Source organism: Mus caroli, unplaced genomic scaffold (genome assembly GCF_978045245.1).
Source record: "Mus caroli unplaced genomic scaffold, Mus_caroli_1 scaffold_18, whole genome shotgun sequence".
NCBI lineage: Eukaryota > Metazoa > Chordata > Mammalia > Rodentia > Muridae > Mus > Mus caroli.
Genome location: NW_028227273.1, coordinates 80055251 through 80075417, shown reverse-complemented (window position 1 = coordinate 80075417; position 20167 = coordinate 80055251). Strand labels below are relative to the sequence as shown.

The 20167-nt window shown below is 46.2% G+C and overlaps 1 protein-coding gene across 1 annotated transcript in view; it reads left to right on the top strand.

The window, feature by feature from the left end:
* The window catches only part of Smoc2 (SPARC related modular calcium binding 2), a 123011-nt gene that overhangs the window by 48119 nt on the left and 54725 nt on the right, over window positions 1-20167 (top strand). Inside the window, exons 3-5 of the mRNA XM_021186294.2 lie at window positions 9326-9432; window positions 10279-10378; window positions 18389-18436. Coding sequence (XP_021041953.1) covers window positions 9326-9432; window positions 10279-10378; window positions 18389-18436 — 255 coding nt within the window. The remainder of the gene's footprint in view (window positions 1-9325; window positions 9433-10278; window positions 10379-18388; window positions 18437-20167) is intronic.

Sequence of the window (20167 nt, the reverse complement as noted above, 5' to 3'; positions counted from 1 at the left end):
TGCCCAAGAACATGCAGCCGTGCACATGGATGTGTGCATATGTATTGCACACACACACACGGATGTGTGCATATGTATTGCACACACACACACATAGATGCGTGCATATGTATTGTACACACACACCCACACCCACACACACACACATAGCACGTTCAGGTGATCACATCACTGGTTCATTCAGACCCAAGTCTTGCACGATTCCTGGCACTTGCTTAGGGTTGATGACTTTGGGGAATGGCTGCTTCCATCTCCCTGAGTGACTCCTTAAGGTTCCATTCAGTTCCACCCTGCAGTTCCGGAAGAGTGAGATGGTTTCCCATGGGCACCACAGGACTGTATGCTTCCTCGTAGCACCTTGTAGGTTGAGAGGGAGCAGCCTACAAATTCAAATTCAAGGAGTCCACTATTCCAGTTCCGGCCACAGACAACTCTTCCCAGCAGCTTCACGTTGAAATAGATGGGGTGGTTGAAAAAGTGTCCCTGGGTTTAATGGACTCCCTACAGTCACATTAGCAGAGACTGTGGACAGCAGATATGACAGCAGTTCACACCTGACTCTAGGTCTTTCCCTCACAGATGTCTGTGCACTGAGAGCTAATCATACATTTAAGGAAAATCTAGATGTGATTTTATGTCTTGACTGTTGCTCTCTCAGCTATATGCACAGAAGGAAGAGGAGCAAATAAAAACTATTAAATACCAACATGCAGCCCTGACAGAAGCTTCTAGAAGCAATTGCCTAGGAGGTCTTGGCTTTCAAAAATGATCTCTGTGGGAAGCGGTGGACGTCACGTGGCTCCACAAAGCCTGGCATCCTTTGTTCCTGCTTCCTGCCACATTTTCTTGGCACGGCTGGGCATCCTGGTCATGGACCACAAGGAAGTGGTCAGACTGAGCAGCTGCTGCCATGGTTACCAGTACAGGCATGAGAAGGATGGTGTGGGGTCAGCGGGCTTGACAATCTCAAGGGAAGAAAAGTGACAGTGGGGTGCTCTTCTGTCCCTAGTGTGAGGTGTCTCCCCAGGGCTTAGACTTCCACTGGCTCTAGTCACAATTTGACTTAATTGAGGCAGAGTCAATTTGAAGTGAACAGAGATGTTCTCTCAGGGAGTCCTGGGTCATTGCTGTTTGCCGGCAGCCTGCTGTTCCTGGATAATTTTCTTGGTGGAGTTCTCAACCCCTAATGGAGGAAATTTTGTATCATAAACTTCTAAAAACACAATGGGGAGAATCAGTCAAATGTGACACCTCTCCAAAGCAAGCGTAACTTACAGAGAAAGGATTACAATAAAAACACCCCAGACTCCAGCAGCTTTCTGCGTTGTGCTTATGTGGGGCTGTGGCCAGCCCAGGCAGTAAACACAGAACTGGAGCAGAGGGTGCCCTCCACACATGGATGCTTCAACACGGGTGGACATCACATACCTCTGGCACACTGGGGTACAAGTGGGACCCCAAGAGGCTCTAACTTGCTCCTATTTGTGGTGAGTGAATACAAGTGGGACCCCAAGAGGCTCTAACTTGCTCCCATTTGTGGTGAGTGAATTTTATCTGCTGGGGTATGCCTTCACCAGATTTAACATAGGGATGGGGTCTTTGCCTAGGGTGGCCTCCACCACCAGGCTTTGCTTACATGATTTCTAAAGTCAAGTGGGTGACATCTTCTGCTCTGAATAGCAGCCATTGGATAGATGGCTTGTGGGAATGAACCCATGCCATGAAACCCAGGCACAGCATTGGCTGCCACACGATGAGTCGTGGCCAAATTGACAACATCTCTTCCTTTTCAAAGACTACAAATGCTGTTATCTATACAAGATGTTTAGCCCATGTGAGCTTTGCTGCCCTGAGCTAGCTGAAGAGACATGAAATCAAGATTTTGTTTGTGGTCCTTCAAGAAATACAGTGTCCACCTTGCCCTCCTCCCTGTTGTACTGGCAAGGAAGCTGTCCACACTGTAAAATGTCCAGCTACAGCCTTTTTTTTTACATATTTTGTGGGTGACAGATTTGTGGGCCTGTCTTTTTTGCATGTGTTGGTTTGGAAACAACAATTAAGATATTTTATTCCGCATTTAATTAAATAGCATTAAAATGTGCGCGTCTCATGTCATGATTTGACATTGACCCTGACTGGAATTTCAGTGGTGTAGACTGATGGATTTTTCTCATGTTTTCATAGAAATTTGTGGAGTTTGTGTTTTCAGAACTCGGCAAACATATTAATATTTTTTCTTTTGATCTGGAACCAGTATGGCTGTTTCAACAAAATCACTGGAACTGATTTTTTTTTTTCAGAAAAAAGATGGGAGTGGGGGAGGAAAGAAGAGAAGAAAATAAAGGAAAAGGTCACATGCCAGGAAACCTTGGGATTATTTTGAGATTTCTGGGAATAAAACTATAATAGATTTCCGGAAACAGCTCCCTTCAAGGTTTCTGCACAAAGAGCTCAAAGTAGACTCGTGGGGAGATGCAAATGTTTGGTTGCCAGCCCAGTCCTCTTGTGACCACCACTCACCAACACTGGGATCCCTGACGTAGGAAAGCTATGACACTGTTCACTGGGGAGGCGTGAACTCACAGGGTGCCCTTACCCCGTGATGAGAGTAAACAGTTGTCCTTGTTAGGAGATTGCAGAGTTCTCACTGTGTCAGGATGGCTCACAGTGGCTCAGCATCATTATCTAACAGAGATAGACTCTTCAGCCTCCACCCGAGCTCAGCTTTCCTGCTGTTTGAGACCCTCAGACTGGAGGTGTCCAGGAGTCGGGATCTATCATTTCATAGAGGAGTAGAGAACACATTTGTCTTCTATCTCCAAGAAGACTACATGAACGCTGGGTGTCTTCCTGTCTGAAAGGTTTTTACAATACTTCTAACACCCTTTTACTGGTGGGCAACTAGCAAACTGGAAACTGGTCACAAGCTCCAACATCTCCCCATTTTCTGTATACAGCCATTCATGGTCTCACTTTTTAAGACAACACCATGGGAGAGGTAAAGGAAGCGCCGAGACCAAGCTAGTAAGCCTGCAGCCCCATCATGACTATCTTGACCCACAGGAATAGCTAGGATGGTTCTTCTGGCTGCTTCAGTGAGGAGTGGACCTATCTGAATCCCACTGAGGAAGAAAGGTGTCCATTAGAACTCTGTGTAGGGTGAGGGGCACATGTGTGTATGTGTGTGCAGGTGCGAGTATATGACTTCACACAGATACAAGTGGGAGTGTGCATCAGTACACCTGTGAACATGCAGGTGTGAGTACAGATGCAGAGTATGTATGGTGTGAAAGTGAGGGAGTGTGCATCAGTACACCTGTGAGCATGCAGGTGTGAGTACAGATGCAGAGTATGTATGGTGTGAAAGTGAGGGAGTGTGCATCAGTACACCTGTGAGCATGCAGGTGTGAGTACAGATGCAGAGTATGTATGGTGTGAAAGTGAGGGTGCGCTTGACTTTGCTCCTGAGTGTGCATGGGTGTCTGTGGCTCTCCTCCATCCAGCACCTTGCTGGCATACCTTTGTTCCCATGGATGCAGTCTTCAGAGACAGCAGCTCTGCCCTAGGATTCCCCAGCCCTGCCTGCTTGTCTCTTACAGCAGCTTCACCTGCACTACGCTCAGCTTTCCTTGCTATCTGTGTCATCGTAGACTTGAGAAGTCACCATAGGGACTTCACCCCTTTCCCTGCCAATCTATGGCCAGGAAGACAAGAAAATGCTGGGGAGTACGTAGCTGGAAATGGCCCCGCTATTTGTTCTAGCTCAGCTGAGATCTCAGGGCACAGCTTCCAGGAGGAAGGAGGAATTGTGTGCAGCATCAGCCAGCCGCTGGAGGGCTGACAGTCAACCTTCACCATAAAGAAGCTGGGGATTGCATCATCGTCTATTCTGATGTGCAGGGAGTGAGGTGTGTTCTTGTGACAGAGATGGTGATAGGCAGACATCCCCTGTTTACACGCCGTAGAAACTACCTCTCACTTTAACGCATGGTAGTAATCCTCATGGCTTCCATTCATCTCTCTTTGCAATGCCAGCTGTGTGACAGCACTTCCTATCTGTATACTTCATGGATTTAGGATGAAACTTTTGTCTCTGTTTATCTAATTCTGTAACCACATTCTTTCCCATTGTCATGTGAAGTTAAAAGGACTTACAGTTCTGCTTTTATGAGTGCAAGGCTAGCTGTTTTAGCTGATTGCCAGAGACAACAGTGACCTTCTGGGAGAGGGTGCCCTGACTGACCTTAGGTTCCCACCATAGCACATCATTGTATGGATGGAATGTGTGCTTTCAACCTAAGGGTCACTGCTGAATTGTCTTTTTTTTCCCCCCAGAGTCTGGTCTTAAATTACATGTGGGTAAAGTATTACAGCTTTGAAATACAGTGTCTGTCTTTATTTGAGGCCATGAACATCAAAGGCAGGGCTCTACTAGTCTGTCATTTCTGTGGCCACTACATGGAATCATAGGAAATAGTAGTGCAATCTGCTCTTGACCCTAGAGAGTTCATGGCCATTGCAGTAATCGTGACAACTGAGTGGCCCATAGACTAAGACCTGTGCTCTTATCTGCCTGCTCTGCCCTGTGTTCAAAGGCACTGAGACATTTATCCACCTCCAAGAGGAGTTGGCTCTGTACAAGACACATGTTAAAGGCCATCCTAGTTGTTTTAGAATTATTTGGGAAGAAGAACCTTAGTGGAGAAAAGCCCTCCATCAGATTGCCTGTAGGCAGGTTTGTGGGGCATTTTCTTGATTAATAATTTCTTATGGGATGGCCTAGCCTATATGAACCCACTTTGGGCAGATGGTTCTTGGTTCCAAGCCAAGCATCCTTCCATGGCCTCTGCTTGATTTCCTGCATTGGCTTCCCCCAGTGTTGGAAGGGGTCATGAAAGTATAGCCCAAATAAACTCTTTGCTCTCCAAGTTACATGCCAAGACAGAGTCAATATCTGTAGTTTGGCATACAACATCTCAGCATGGGCATGGGTGAGCAGAGCCCTGGGGATGTTGCTCTCTATCTGCTCCTGCTGATCAGGAGTTCCTGAAGGAGGCACCTACTGTGCACAGAGACCATGAGCTGCCCAATTGCACAAATCTGGAAATGCCCCCAACTGCCCCTCTTCAACTCCCTCTAACTAAGACTTTTTGATAGAAGACATCCAGCAAAGCCACCTTTTTCAATGACTGCTTGATTCTATTCTGAGTGGTTTCAGCAAGATGAGAAATTGTTCTTTTCCCATTAAACACACACACACACACACACACACACACACACACACACACACACACACGAAATAACCATAGCAAACCACACTGCTCACTGTTTCTTCATAGCAAGCAACATCTTTTCTGGGAAAGTTTTCAATTAGCAATAATCCTGTGATCCCTCTGGGATCTAGTTTACTCTTCAATTGAGATTGGAAAAAGTTGCTTCAAAAATGTATTAAGTATTAATCAACAACTTATCAAAAACTTCTGTTTGGATGTTATTAGCGGGGCCTTGCTGCTTAATGTGTAAAGTCTTGGCTCTTTCAGGTCAGAGCAAAAAGGTCTCCAAATTGTCTCATTTAATTTGCATCAAAGATACTTTCTCTGTTCTAGTTAACAAATAAATTATATACAATTAAGTGATTAAATTATTAATAAATTTATTTTATTAGAATTTTATTATATGTCTGTGTGAATATATTTGTGTATGTGTGGTGTCAGTTTGAGTATATGCCGTGTGTGTTTGTATGTGGTGTGTGTGTGTGTGTGTGTGTGTGTGTGTGTACAGAAGCCAGAAGAGGCTGTTGGATCCCCTGGAGCTGGAGTTAGGATTGTGAGCTGCTCAGTATGGGCACTGGGAACTGATCTTGGACCCTCTGGAAAAGCGGCCCATGCTTTTAACTGCTGACCTGTCTCTCCAGTCCTAGTGAGAATATTAAAATCAGAATTTCTAGTTAAATTGAGTTTTCTTATGACATAGAAATTAATCATAGCTTTAAAAATACCAAGAGTCGTGTTCCCTGAGATGGCTCTGGCAGTTTAAAAGGAGAGAAAACCTGCCTATTGGGAAATGCACAGGTTAGCATTGTGCCCCTTATCAGTGGGAAGTGAAGCAGGTCAGCCAGTGTAGATCCCCTCCCCCTCAGTAGCTATTCCAATAGTGACAAAGTCACTTGGGACAAAACAGTTGTACCCCCGTGTTAAACCACAAGGGCATGAAAGTGGGCACTCAGAGCTGACCAGATATTCAGTGAGGCATGTGTATGGTGGCCAAAAGATGGAGTCTGCCAGTGTTGGTCAGCAGATGGCTGGGTGGACTACAGGAAGCACTGGTACCCCATGCTGCAGCTGGGGTGTGCCATGAGACAGCAAGGTCCTGTGGTTCTCCATACAACATGTTCAGAATAGGCAACTCGTTAGATGTAGATAGGAGCTGGGGTAGAGGGTGTCTGTGTACTGGACACAGGATTCTGTCCAGGGTGACAGCAGTGTCCTGGAGCTGGGCAGGGTGGAGGCAGCAGAGGGTAGCGGTCATCCCACACCAGGACCACAGTAACCAGCACTGATCTGAACTGGAAATGGCTCACAGGGGAGTTTTTATGTACTGTCCAGGAATACCACAGTAATATTTGTTATGCTTAGGTGTTGAGGATTTATATTCAAAGAGAAACGAAAGGCCCAGAGAAAATTAACTTAATGATGTCCCTGAATAGGAGAGTTGCTTATTTTCTAAAGTGTTTGTATAAGCATAAAGAATAAAAAAAAGGTAACATAAATTTAACACCAGTAAATGAAACTCTGCTAAAAGAATATCTGTATTCTATTCTTTTGAAGTTGACTGAAAAATTAGGTCTGAGAAAATATAATGCTCAAGATGTGAAAGGTTTTCGTTTCTTTGGTTTGTGTGGCTATATATATCAGAGGCATAATAGCTTAGAGTCAGAGGAAGAATATAAAGAGATGTTGTCAGTTCCAAGTGTGGATCCCCCAAAGACCCTGCCTCCAGAGTGTCTCCCCGGTGGAGACCTTGATAAGATAAGAATTCCAGTAAAGTCTGGAATGAGACACGGCAGGCAGGTGGCTTGCCATCAGGGGATGGTAATTATCTGATACTTGGATTTCACAGATTTTATTTGTTTGTTGCCATTGTCTCCTAAGACAAACTAGCCTGGAACGTGCCAGCCATGAACTTGGAATGAGAGTCCCATTATACAGACTGTCAAGTTTGAAAATGGCTTGGCCAAGGTAATGTGAAAGCTTTAAGGAACTGTGAGTCAAGGATGAAACAAAACGTTGCTTGAAAAATTATGCTCTTCTGGAATGTTTATGATGGCTCAAGTAATAGGAATAGCAGCTATGGTTCTATGTTTTCCCTAGCAGAGGCCTGCAAGCTGAAGCTCATGTTATATTTCCTTTTAGACGGCGAATCCACAAGTAATTCCAGAAAAAAGAAAAAAAAAAGAAAAAAAAAGAAAAAAAAGGATAAACCAGTAAATCCATGGTTTTCTATTCAGCGAACACAGACTGTATTGAAACCACTGACTGATCCAAAGAGATGGCTCACTCAGTAAAGAGACAGCTCAGAATCATGAAGACCTGAGTTCAGTTCCCAGTGCTCACATAAAGAGTTAGCAATGACAGCATATGATCGTAATCCCTGCTTTGGGGAGGCAAAGACAGGAGGAGTCACCCGTGTCCCCAGAGCTGCTGGGCTGAAGCTGGTGCATCTGCTCAGGACCCACAATGGCAACATAGGTTGTAGCTCCCAGGAGTAACTGTGCAGAGAAGAGGAATGGATGACTTAGGGTGGCGCGTCTCTGAGAGGGGAGAGGCTGCAGTGTTCTTGATCTGGGTACTGGTTACTTCAACTAGGAGGCAGGAGTGTTGGCAACTGATCCGTCTCCAGGATTAAATTCAGTGTGGTCAAACTGATACAGGGTGGGGCTTGCTGTGCTGTCCCCAGAGCATGGTGCACGAGGTGGCAGGCCTTACAATGTTTTGGTGTATTCGCTTCTTAGGAACTGTCACACTCTCCAACAGCATGGTGAGATGGGTCATAGTTAGTATTAGACCCACACCCAAAGCCTCCTTGCTGGCATCTGAAATGAGCCGGGAATTCACCTGCAAGGTCCTGTCTGGTAAGCAAAAAAGAAAGAACATTTGGCTCCTTCTGTGAAGACTTAGCTCGTCGATGCTTTTGCTCACATGTGCGGGTACATTTCCTTTGAGGGAAATCAAATATATTTAAAATTTTTAAATTACATTACTTTATTTACATTTATTTGCATATCTATCTATCTATCTATGTATCTATGTATCATCTATGTATGTATCATCTCTCTATGTATCTATATATTTATGTATTTGTGTATCTATGTATCCATCTATGGATCTATCTTTGTATCTATGTGTATATCTGTGTATCTGTCTTTGTATATATCTATGTATCTGTTTATCTGTCTGTCACCTCTCTCCCTCTCCCTCCCCCCCCCCCCCACATGCCACAGTGTACATGTGGAGGTCAGAGGACAACTTGTACAACAGGTTTTTTTCCTCCCACCAGGCAGGGTCCTGGAAATTGAGCTTAGGTCACTAAGTTTGCTGGCCTGTGCTTTTGCCTACTGAAGTATCTCACTGACCCTAGGTGGACTTTGTATATTCGTGTGGGGGACTGAGCACAGGGCCTGATGCAGACAGGCGGCATTTTACCTCTGAGCTCCTTGCCCAGTCTGCTTGGTTGTTTTTGAACTTTACAGTTTTCACTAGTCATGCTTCATGTCACTAAATACATCACAGAGACAGCTTCCTTTTTTACTTGTGCTGTGAGATGTTTAGCTATTTATCACCATGCTTCCCTGACAGTTTGGTACATACTGTGAGATCCTAGGGACCAAGATGCAGAGGAAAGAGGTGAGTCTTGACTCCTTTTGAAGGTAGCCTCAGCTCCACCAGGTGTTGGCTACGGTGGGATATCAGGCCCCAATGCCTGTCTCTGATTTGAGTTGAGTTGTGTGTTCCGGCTTCTCATCTGCATCTAGGTGCATCCTGGGGCCCTGGCACAGCCTGCTTCTTGTTTTTAGGAAGTCAGTCTTTCCCGTTTCCCACACACACCTTCAGATACTCTTTCCAGCCTCCATTTCCCTTCTATAAAGCGTGGAGAATGTGTCATACTCCTCTCTGCTCTTGTGGGAACAGAGGGAGGCACCTGCTATGTTGGGCAGCCTCTCTCAACCCAGTGGTCTACCCCCTCAACAGCTTGTACTTGTCTCTTAGAATGTCGCCTGTTGTCTTCCCCTCCTGCCTATAACTGCTCTACTGTGGTCTTTCTGCAGATGTGTCCAGGTGTGTGGCTGAGAGGAAGTACACCCAGGAGCAGGCCCGGAAGGAGTTCCAGCAAGTGTTTATTCCAGAATGCAATGATGACGGCACCTACAGTCAGGTGACTTGTGTTGCTTTGAGAGTCTAAGCCTGGGCCATTGGGGTTGAGGTTCCAGGGCTAGGAGCGAAAGGGATGGAGCCAGAGCCATTGAGTGGGAAACAGTCATCTTGTTCCTGAGACACCACCCTCAGAAGTCTCACAGTATTATGGTACGTGAGGGAGGGTTCCAGACCCCAGCTGGCTCAGGTGTTTATACCAAAGCTGTGGCGTATGCATCCTTGTGCTACATGAATATGATGTGAGGCAGTTCTCTCAGAAAAGCTCATTAACCCTGGTCAACATGCCGAGCCGTTGTTCTGATTGTAGCTTAGCTCATTCATGAGCCCCATGACTCAGCCACTGAGTCCATAGTAGGATGCTGCCACATCAAGTCATGGCTTGCCTATGGTCATGCTGCTGGCTGGCCCAACTCCATCAGAAATAGCTTGGTTCTAATTGGATTCGGTCAATGCTGTTATTGAGAGCTGCCTGCAGCATACCAGCAGTGGAGTAGGTTCTAGGAGAGCAGCAAAAACATTCTGTTATCAGTATCTGTGAGCTCATGTGAAGAGAGGGGCCATGCATCTCAGCATAATGTGACGTTTGGGAGAAGGGAGAAGGGATAGGATGGGGAGTGGCTACATTTATAGATGTCCCCTACTGTGGTCAGCTGAAAGGTAGACATAGGGATCTGGGGGAACTGAGAAGGTGATGTAGAAATGCATTATCACTGTTGGACACCTATCTCCTCCCCCAGCCTCCATTGGATGCCCAAACGCAGCACCTGAGAGTCTCAGCCACCCTCTGACGTGCCTCTGTAGGAGACGTTGTCTGTGGTTAGCTCACGTTCCTGTCCTTTCTCTGCAGGTCCAGTGTCACAGCTACACAGGATACTGTTGGTGTGTTACACCAAATGGAAGACCCATCAGTGGCACCGCTGTGGCCCACAAGACACCCAGGTGCCCCGGTAGGTCTGACTAATTGCTGGCTCCAGGGAAATGACTTCCTGTTTCTCTTGGTCATCTTACTCAGATTCCCTCACAAATCAAAAGGACATTTAGAGGGGGGTGGTGGGGATGTGGGATGAGCTCACTGGACATGGACACACCACTGCACATAGACCTGGAGGGAAAAAAAAAAACCAAAGACTTTTGTCTACATGTTGGGGCAGGGGACAGCTCACCATAGGGACACACTTGGGCCTGAGTCATTTGAAAATATAACCACAGAGGCTCGAGTCACCAGCTTGAATGACCCATTGTTTTCCTTGGCCAAAAAAAGCAAAAGATCCAGAGTTTATATACATGGGTTTTCAAAGAGAAAGTGGGTCTTTGCTCACGGTTGAGTTTCCAGACGTTTATGTGTGATATTTTATTACTCAGACAGGAGCTTGATGTACTGAAAGTAACAAGCCTGGCGGCCTCACAGTCTATAAAATGGTCCCTTTTCCACTAATATTTTACCAAAAAAGGTTATAGATGATTCAGATCATTTTTATGTGAAAATGGTCTCCCGCCCGGGGCCTGACTAACTTGCTGTCTGCTGAAGGAGTCTGTCTGATGAAGCTGAGCATTCTTGTCATCCAATTCTTTGGGTTGTAATATGAAAATAGGCAAACCGATCGGGGCTAGGAACGTAAGACACACATTTCTCCAAGTTTGTCACTTGAGGGTTGAAATGTTTGTGTCTGGAGTTAACTGTCAGACTTATTTTCTATTTAAGGGTCAGGCACTGCCTGCAGAGATTCCGTTTCTTACTGTGACCCAGACAGAGGAACTGGGCACGGGATCGTTGGCAGTGGCCTCCTCAGGTCTTTGTGACAAAGCCTGTATTTCAGAGACTGTTCATCTCTGAAACTGACATGTTCTATGTTATGTAGAGTGGAAATAACATTTGTTTTATTTCAAAACTGTTTTACCACTGAAACCTACAGTGGGCTATTTTTTTTCCCTATGAGCTAATGTTTACATTGAATAGTTCCTGTACAGAGTTGTGGAAGAAAAGACAGACCTGCTCCCCTGGGAGAAAGCAGAGAGCGGGGAAATAGGGTTCCATGCCTTCTGAAATTTAGGGGAGGGCTGTGGGGGAATTGGGCATCCTACTTTCACCCCACAGAGACGAAACTGACAATGTAGCCTTACATAACACAGTGGACATCTTCCCGCGTCGTGACATAACACAGTGGACATCTTCCTGCGTCGTGACACTGCCTGATATAGAAGTGGGGTAGTGGGCTTCCTTTTACACTGGGCTGGCTTTGACAGCAGGTGAGAGTGGCCCTGATATTGTCTGCAAATCCCAGGGAGCTTATGCTTTGGATATGCCCATGTTATCAGCAACCAGGCGATGTTCAGCACAGGTGGTGCACAACACAGGTGTAGCTGGTGTACGGCACAGGTGGTACATAACTGTTCTCCAGCTATAAATTATCTGTTAAACTGGGGTAAATTAGGTTAGAAATGAGCAGAAGACAGCAAATTTTTGTCAGAATTTATATATATATATATATATATATATATATATATATACACACACACATATATATACACATATATGTATACATATATGTGTGTATGTATACATATGTATGTACGTACATGTCTAAATGTGGGTGTATGTGTGTATATGTGGGTATTGTATGTACATGGTATATGTGTGCATGTATGTATATGTGTGTGTATGTGTGTGTGTATATATATATATATGTGTATATATATATATATATATATATATATATATATATTTACACATGGGTGTATGTATGTATATGTGAAGTACATGTAAGTATGTGCCTGTGTATACATGGTATGTATGTGCATGTATATACATGATATATATATATATATGTGTGTACATGGTATATATGTATGTGTAATACGTATATGTGTATGTATGCCAATATGTGTATGTGTGCATATGTGTGTGTATGAATTTGTGTCTGTATGTGCTTATTAGGACCATGTGTAAATATGCTCTGTAGCATCTAAGTGGGGATAAAGGCGGGTGTCCCGTCTATGTCTGTATCCAATGACATAGTGCAGAACCCCTCCCCAAGCCTTTAGCTAAACCAGGAAGACCTGGTGTGCTGAGGCCATAGATGAAGAATAGCTCAGTTCCAAAGTGGTCAAAGCAGTAGCATTTTCTAGAGGAGGGTGTCCTTGTGTCTTCATGCCAGGGCATCAAGGTTAGAGTCCCACTAGGACTCTCAGAACATGGGCTTGGAGACAGAAACCCAGAGGTGACTGTGTGGCAAGGGAGAGGACAGAACAATAGACCACCCATGGCAGTGTGTAAGCTGGTCACTCAGGACCCAGCACTTTCCTTCTGGGAATGGACCCTGGAGGAACACAGCTGTGTGGTGCAGACATGTGGCTGGCCTACAGCAACACTGGCTATAAAAGCCAAACCCTGGGACTGTCTGTAGGATAACACAACACAGAGTGCTAGCCTCATAGTAGGATAAACATCAGTGCAGACAGTTACACACTCCCTGTCTCTCTCACTGGTGCCACGGAGCTGACAGCTGTGTGAGTCAGAAGACACAGGAAAGCACAACACGGGGCAGGGACTTTACAGCTCTCAGGAGACAAAACCAGCCCTGGCCTGGAGGTGTCCAGTAGTGACCACAGAGGAATGGAGCTGACGGACGGACATACAATAAAAGGGATTTGTCAGGTTGCCGTACATCCTGTGACCAGGATAGCCAGGCAGGGATGTCTCCAGAACCCAGTAGCTGATCAGTCCCTGAGGCTGGATACCCTGATCCAACTCCCCCTCTCATAGGTATGTAGAGTGGCTGATGTCTTTGTCGCTGCCAGATCCAATTGACTAACATCCCACTGGGCTTGCACATCTTTGTTTACATTATGAATCTAGATCCACAATTGTCTTGAGGGATCAGGATGGAAAGGCCCTAATTCCTTTCTTACAAAAAGCCAGTCTCCTTCACGGGTTTCCATGGTGCCAACCTCCACTGTCAGCCACTGCTTGAACTAATAAGTAATTAACCTCAGATCATAAACCAGTGACCTCCTCCTCCTTCTGATCCCCTGTGGCGACATAGGTGTGAGGGGCAGAGGGCTCAGGCAGAAGAGACAGAGTAGACTTGTCAACCTTTACCTCCTCTTTCTGTCTTACTCCTCAATGGGCATTCCTGAGCCACCAGCCTCTTCCCACCACAGGGCAGTGCTTGGCCAGTTCTTGCAGTATTCCTGTCTGGATTTGTTTTGCAAGAAGCCCACTCACTGTTCACTGTTACTGCTGCTACTGCCAAGCACTGGGCACTAGCGAGTGGAGCCTGGCAGACACCGGTGCATCCTGGAGCCTGGGCCAGCAATGGACAAGCATTGCAAGCACTGCAGACACACACATACAGAATACCATCAGCTACCGCAGAGGGGTGGTTCTCATAACTAAGGGCAGGTCTGGCAGGTATAGCAGAGGGTCTCATTTCTGAGTGCTATTGACTCTGACGCCTTCTGGATTATGTCTATGCATCTATCAGCTATACAAAAGGGAGATGGCCTGAAGGAAGACTCCCGAGGTTGTGGTGTTGGTGGGGACAGCTTCAAGAAGAGTGGTGACAGGAAGCTAAAGACAAAGGTGCTTTAGAGGGACTGAGCTGTTCCCTGGTGGCTTCCTGTCTCCCCTCCTGAGAGTGGATGTTCCTTGCTTGGAGACTTGGGTGCTTCATGGAGCCCTGTATGCTTAGAGCATTTGGTCTGCAGCTGATGCTTGCGTATCCTCTCTGGTACCAGACATGTCCTAGAAAAATGGCAAAGAGTCTGTTCTGCTTCCCTCATATCCTATGCTGGTGAAGGGTGTGGGCTCTCCAGAGGGTCTGCAGGTCTCCAGAGTGTAGTCTTCAGGGATTTAATTTTCATTCTATCTCTTCCCTCCTCCTCCTTTCTCCCTGCTCCCCCTGCCTCTCTCCTGCCCTTTCTTTCTTCTCTGTTTTCAAAGACTGAAATGGCTGGGCATAGATGCAAATGTTAAGAAAAGAAAAAAGAAACTCCCCTCCAAGGAGAGTGTCTGTAGCAGGCTAATTTTGTAATTTGGAAATAACTTTAGGTTTTAATCCCTCCACCCTAATTACTGACTGAGAGCTCATTCCTAGTCAGGTTTAAGATATTGTAGGGTCTGTAGTCTGACCCTTCATTCAAGGACTTGAAAAATATCTATTATTTTTAATTTATGTGTATATGTGTGTGCCTGCGTGTTTATGCCCATGTGTTTGTGTTTGGCAACAGAGGACAGAGTGCGTCAGATCCCTTGGAAATGGAGTAATAAGAAGTTATGAGCCTCCTGGTGTGGGTGTTGGGAACTGAACTCAGATCTTCTATAAGAGCAGAGAGTGCTCTTAGCCTCTCAGCCATTTCACCAGCGAAAAGACTCTCAGCATCGTGGTATCCCGAGAGTCTGTGGTATCCTGAGAGTCTTCATTGGGACACTAGTCAGAGCCAGAGGTTGGCCTTTGAAGTAGGCTTCAGATTTCAATTCTCAGGAGAGGGACGGAAACAGTATGGCTTGTATGTGGTAACACCTCCGTGCCTGGCTCCCATACTAAAGACCAGCTCTGGAGTTGATGGCAGGTGGATGCTTCAGTAGAGGGTCCAACAAGACAGAGCAAACCCATGGTGCTCACCCTTGTCTGTTTACTAACAAGTTTTAAAATATTCCATCTTGCCACTTGTAGTTTTGTGGCCATTCTGATGAGGCTGTGCAGGTTGATGGTCTCTTCTGGAATCTTCTCATGCCCATGTCTGCTGCTTGATCCAGAGAATTCTCCTTCAGGGTGTGGAAGACCCAGGTATAAACTACAGATGGCCTTGGGTTAGACAGGTGACCTTTCAACGGTTGACAAAGAAGTAAGATAGTCCTTGACCTTAGCTAACACAATTCCTGGTGGCAGGTTGAATGATTGTACAAATGAACAAACAAGTTGGAGAAAGCCATGGTGTTGTGGCCATGGAACCTCTGCTCTAATGAGTTGGCAGCTCCTTCACTGTCTACGTGTAGAGCACACAGAGTGATGTCACTTTGAGGGGACAGTCAACATTGTTGCTGCTGGCTTGCTTCTATATGAGGTCACCACAGTACCCATTTGCTACTTTGTGGTTGTGGCATTCTTGAGGCAGTCTTGCTCTGTAGCATAGGCCAGTCTCAAATTTGAAAGTCCCCTGTGCCTCAGCCAAGTACACTGGGGTTACAGGCGTCATACACTCTGCCTATTTTGTAGGCAAGAAAATAGGTTTAAAGGGGGTAAATCCAGACGTAGGCCAGGTCACAGAGCTGAGATGCACTGAGGGCCACATCCTCTCCTCTCCTACCATGCTGTGTCTTCCAATACCGGCTTAATCTTTCACATCATGCTCATGGCTTCTTGATAGAGAATGAGAGAGCAGAAGCCATTGGCAGCTGCTAAGTGACAAAGGAAAATGTTTGTCCTAAAACAGAGAGCACAGTCCATTTTTTCTTTTCTTTCCCCAACCTTTCTGCCCTCTCCAGTGCCTCTCCCAAGAAAAGGCATATGATCTGTGGAGTTGGTGATTTCTAGGGTGATTCTTGCTGTGTTAACTGTGCTCTGAGGGAGATAGTGGCTCTTTTAGGTGAGTGAGTGCCACCTGTCTGAGCAGATGCCCCCACACCGGCTGCTTCCATGGTGTCCATAGCATATACTTCACCTCTTATTTGGGAAAAGAGCTAGCATGTTCTTAGGGCACTGCCATCTGTGAGGCTGTGTGTAGCCCTTTGTTCTTGCCATGTAGCTGGATCTGTATTTTAACCAGCTACCAGGGCTGCAAGCTGGAGAGTCCAGTACTTTTCTGTAATACATGGGTCACACCCCTATAACACCCTTTACAGTTGCTAAACATGGCACCTTACTTAAAAGACCCCTTTCACAAGGCAGAGACTCACTGATAAAGGACATTTAGTGTGCTCTTCTGGTGCTGGTCCGGGGACTGACACATCATGGACAGCCCACTGTGGATAATAATGGCAAGCAAGCTCTGTGAGAAATCCCAGCTGCCCTCTTGGTCCTGGATTTCCTTGGTTCTCCCACTATCTTGGCTGTCAATCTGTGATCAGTTCCCTTCCCAGTCCTTGATGACAGAACCTTGCAGAGAGGCTGGGATAGAAAGCCATGGAGTCTTTGATCCTGGATAGAATCCAGATCCCACCAAGTCAAACTCCTTATTTCCCAATGTTGGATGGCACAGTGTGTGATCAGGGACACTTGGTTCTATAGTGAAGCTCTTTTCTACAGATGACGACCAAGATGGAACTATTTCTGGCTTAACCATAAATGCTGAGGGCCTGATGAACTCGCTGCTGGATCTTCCCAGAGAAGCTGGGGTGCCCTGGGGAGAGTTCTGGCTTCTCAGAGGGAACAACCCACCCCTAACTCCCCAGGGGAGAGAGTGGTGGTGGTAAGCTGTCAAGTCTTTTCCTGATCTTGTCTCTAATCAGCTTTCTGGTCAGCAGCTTGCTCTGTTTCCTCCTCAGATTACAAAAGATTATCTTAATTCAGTCCCGAGAATCTCTCTCAAGGGAGTAGTTTAATCATCTAGAATATTTATATTTCATTCACAAATTAAAACCCCATCCACACACAAATGCTCAGAGATACTACCAAAATCCTGTCATTTGGAGTCAAAAGAGGGAAATCTTTGATTCATCATAGCTACATGTGGTGAGAAGAAGGATGTGTTAACAAGGGAGCTGTGCAAGGAGCTGGTTCCCAAAGATGGGGCATGCCAGGAAGCAGTGGGAGGCACAGAACGGCCAGTTCTGATTCTTACCAAGGTAAACCCAGACCCCATAAGTGACAGAATTCCCAGGCAGGAGACAAATTTAGACAGGAATAGGAAGGTACCTGCCTCAGATGGTACCTGTACGGATGCATGCTGATGATCCAGGAAGTCCAGTTGCCATTCTGGCCTCCTGGGTTGTGGGCTAAGGTCTCTAAGGTATAGGTTAGGCAGCAGCTACAAAGAAGCAGGAAGAGCTGTAACTTACAGAGCAGCCATCTGTGTCCAGGAGTCTCCGAATTCCTTGCTTTTGTGTCTCCCAACACATTACTACTGTTTTTCAAGAAATGCCAGCAATTGAAATGACGTCACAAAGCCATCTCTGCCTTTAATGGAAGTGTTGGTCTCTTTCCAGTTTCATACTCACAGCCGAAAACAACTGTAGCAGGTTATAAGTTGGGGCATCTTCCCTGAGGGGCACTGCATTAGTCTCAGCTCTGAGAAGAGTGCCTCAGTGGAGATGTGGGAGAAGTTGGTATCCAATGCTTTGGAAGGCAAAGAACACTGCCTCGTGGACTTGTGGGAACTGTGTCCACATGCGCAACACCAACACCTTTCTCCACGAAGCACGTGTGGACAGTGTGGTGAGCGCATGGCCCTCACACAGAAGAGAGATGAGCTTGGCAGAAGCACAGGTACCCACGGCCGTGTCTATGTGGAAAGCAAGCACCTGGGATGTCCTCAGCCTGTGTCCTTCACCGTCCTGAGAACGTCACACTCCTTAGATCTGTCAGTGGTCTGTGTCCCGCTTCCAATGCCAAGTCTACAGTTTTCCTTTCTTCCCATAATCAGACTCAAGCTGGAGCCAAGGATTTGGTTTCCTTTAACTCCATCTGTCTGATCTGTACCTTGTGACTCCAGCACTCCGTGTCCCTGTGTGCGGACAAGGATGCAGGATGCTTTTCTGGTACATATGTTGCCATATGTTGGGGGTAAAGGTCTTCCACACTTAGCTACAGAGCCTAAAAATGGGGACTCCCCTGTACTGTCAGTGCCACTACTTTGGTTACAGTTCCCCGGGTGGTGTCAGGTGACATGTGCAATTTAACTAGAACGTGAGAATGTACTTTGAACTTATTAAAATAGAAGGGCAGAGCTGCTTTCCTTAATTGAAGAAAACCATTTGGTAGAGCATTGTAATTCCGTTCTTTATTTTCCTGTCTTAGGTTCAATAAATGAAAAGCTGCCGCAGCGGGAAGGAGCAGGGAGAGCAGGTAAACTATCTTGATATGAATTTGCACAATGATTGATATATAAGATTTGATCCGATTGCACCTTGAAATGACTCTCAAGTTAAAACTGAGGTACGTTGAAAGGTATTGCCCAGATCTTCCAGAATCATGGGTCCAGTCCTGCCTTCTGCTAGTCACCTACGGTTCAGGCAGTACACTCAGCGTGTGTGGGGATCCCTGAAAGGGGCTCAGGACCATGGTGGGTGTGTTGTGTTAGGTGTGCAGGATAGCACTGAGTGTATGAAGAGAACTGTAATATAGCAGCTAATGCTGTGGTGTGGCAGATTCAGCTGTAGGTAGGAGTGCCTTGCTCAACTCGGCTGTGTCAGTCAATCCGGTGGGTATCTCAGGGTCCCTGTGGGTGAACTGATTTCTATTACAGGTGTGTTGAGTGATTCGGACAACATCAAGAGAGGCACTTGGCCAGAGAGTAGAGGTTCAGTATTTTGGCCTCTCACACATTCTGAGCCATAGAAATGAATGTTATGTGCCAATGTGAAGAGGCAAAAGCTTTCTCTACAGCAAATGTTCTTCTGAGCATTGGGCAGACAGTCTCTTCTTTCTTTGGGGGCCACTTGATGACTAAGTTCATCTTCTCCTGGGCTGGAACCTGCCTACTGAGACACCTTGGGAAGATCTGTCTGTTTGTCCCTTGACCATCCTCTGTTTCCCCTGAAGTCCCTGTAACACACATTCTGCTTTAGTCTTTGGAGTCAGGAGAGACTTTCAAGATGCATTTTTTTTTTTTTTACATAACCATAGACATTTTTTCTCCTATGGGTTGTAGTATAATAAACCTGTCAAAGAGAAGTGGGGTGAAGACAAGTAGAGCCAAGCTTACTCAGCTCCATTCCAGGGGCTCAAATTGAAAGTCTCTTGGCCAGGAACTGGACTTCCTGCCCTGGAATAAAGATCTCTGTACTGTTAAGATGTATGCATGGAATAAGTACAGAGGGTCCTGGGGAAGATGCAGAGAGCCCTGAGGTAGACAAAGAGGGCTAAAGCATCCACAGAGGTTTGAGGTATGCTCAGAGGAGTCAGAAACAGGCACGGTCTTTGATCATTGAGCCTAGAGAACACCTGAAGATTTATAGGAGGAAGGGTTGTGTGGTATAGAATGTACTTGATGGGGGTGGGGGACCACAAGGTAGAGGATTCTGCTGCCCACGAGCATCTCCTTATCAGGATGCTCATGGGGTCCACTGGAGGACACCCTTTGGGAAGTTGGGTGTGAATTTAAGGAACAAGCAGGCCTGTGGACCAAACTCCACCACTCTCTGGACAGGCACCCAACAGAAAGAAAGTGTTAATGAAGCAACAATCCAGGTTTAGGGATAACAAGGGAGACATGACAGAAATGTGGAGGAAAGCACAGCTTCCCTGCTCTATAGGCTATGTCCTCTGTTAGAGCTTCCAGCCGGCCCATGGTGCTGTGCATCACAGCATCCGAGGGCAGGTGAGGCTGAGGGCTGCCCACACAGGGGCCTGAGCTGGAGGGACAGAGCCTGGGCACAGCTCCACCTGTGGGCTGAACATCACCAAATATGCCTACACTCAGCAGCCACACTCTATTCATCCAGCAGGGACCCTGTGATCTTGGGAGTGGCTCACCAGAGTGATTTGATCCTTAGCAATATACACCAGCAAGAACTCACTTTCAACCCCCCCCCCAAACCCCAAACAAACCCATGAGACATACATGCCATTTAAAGG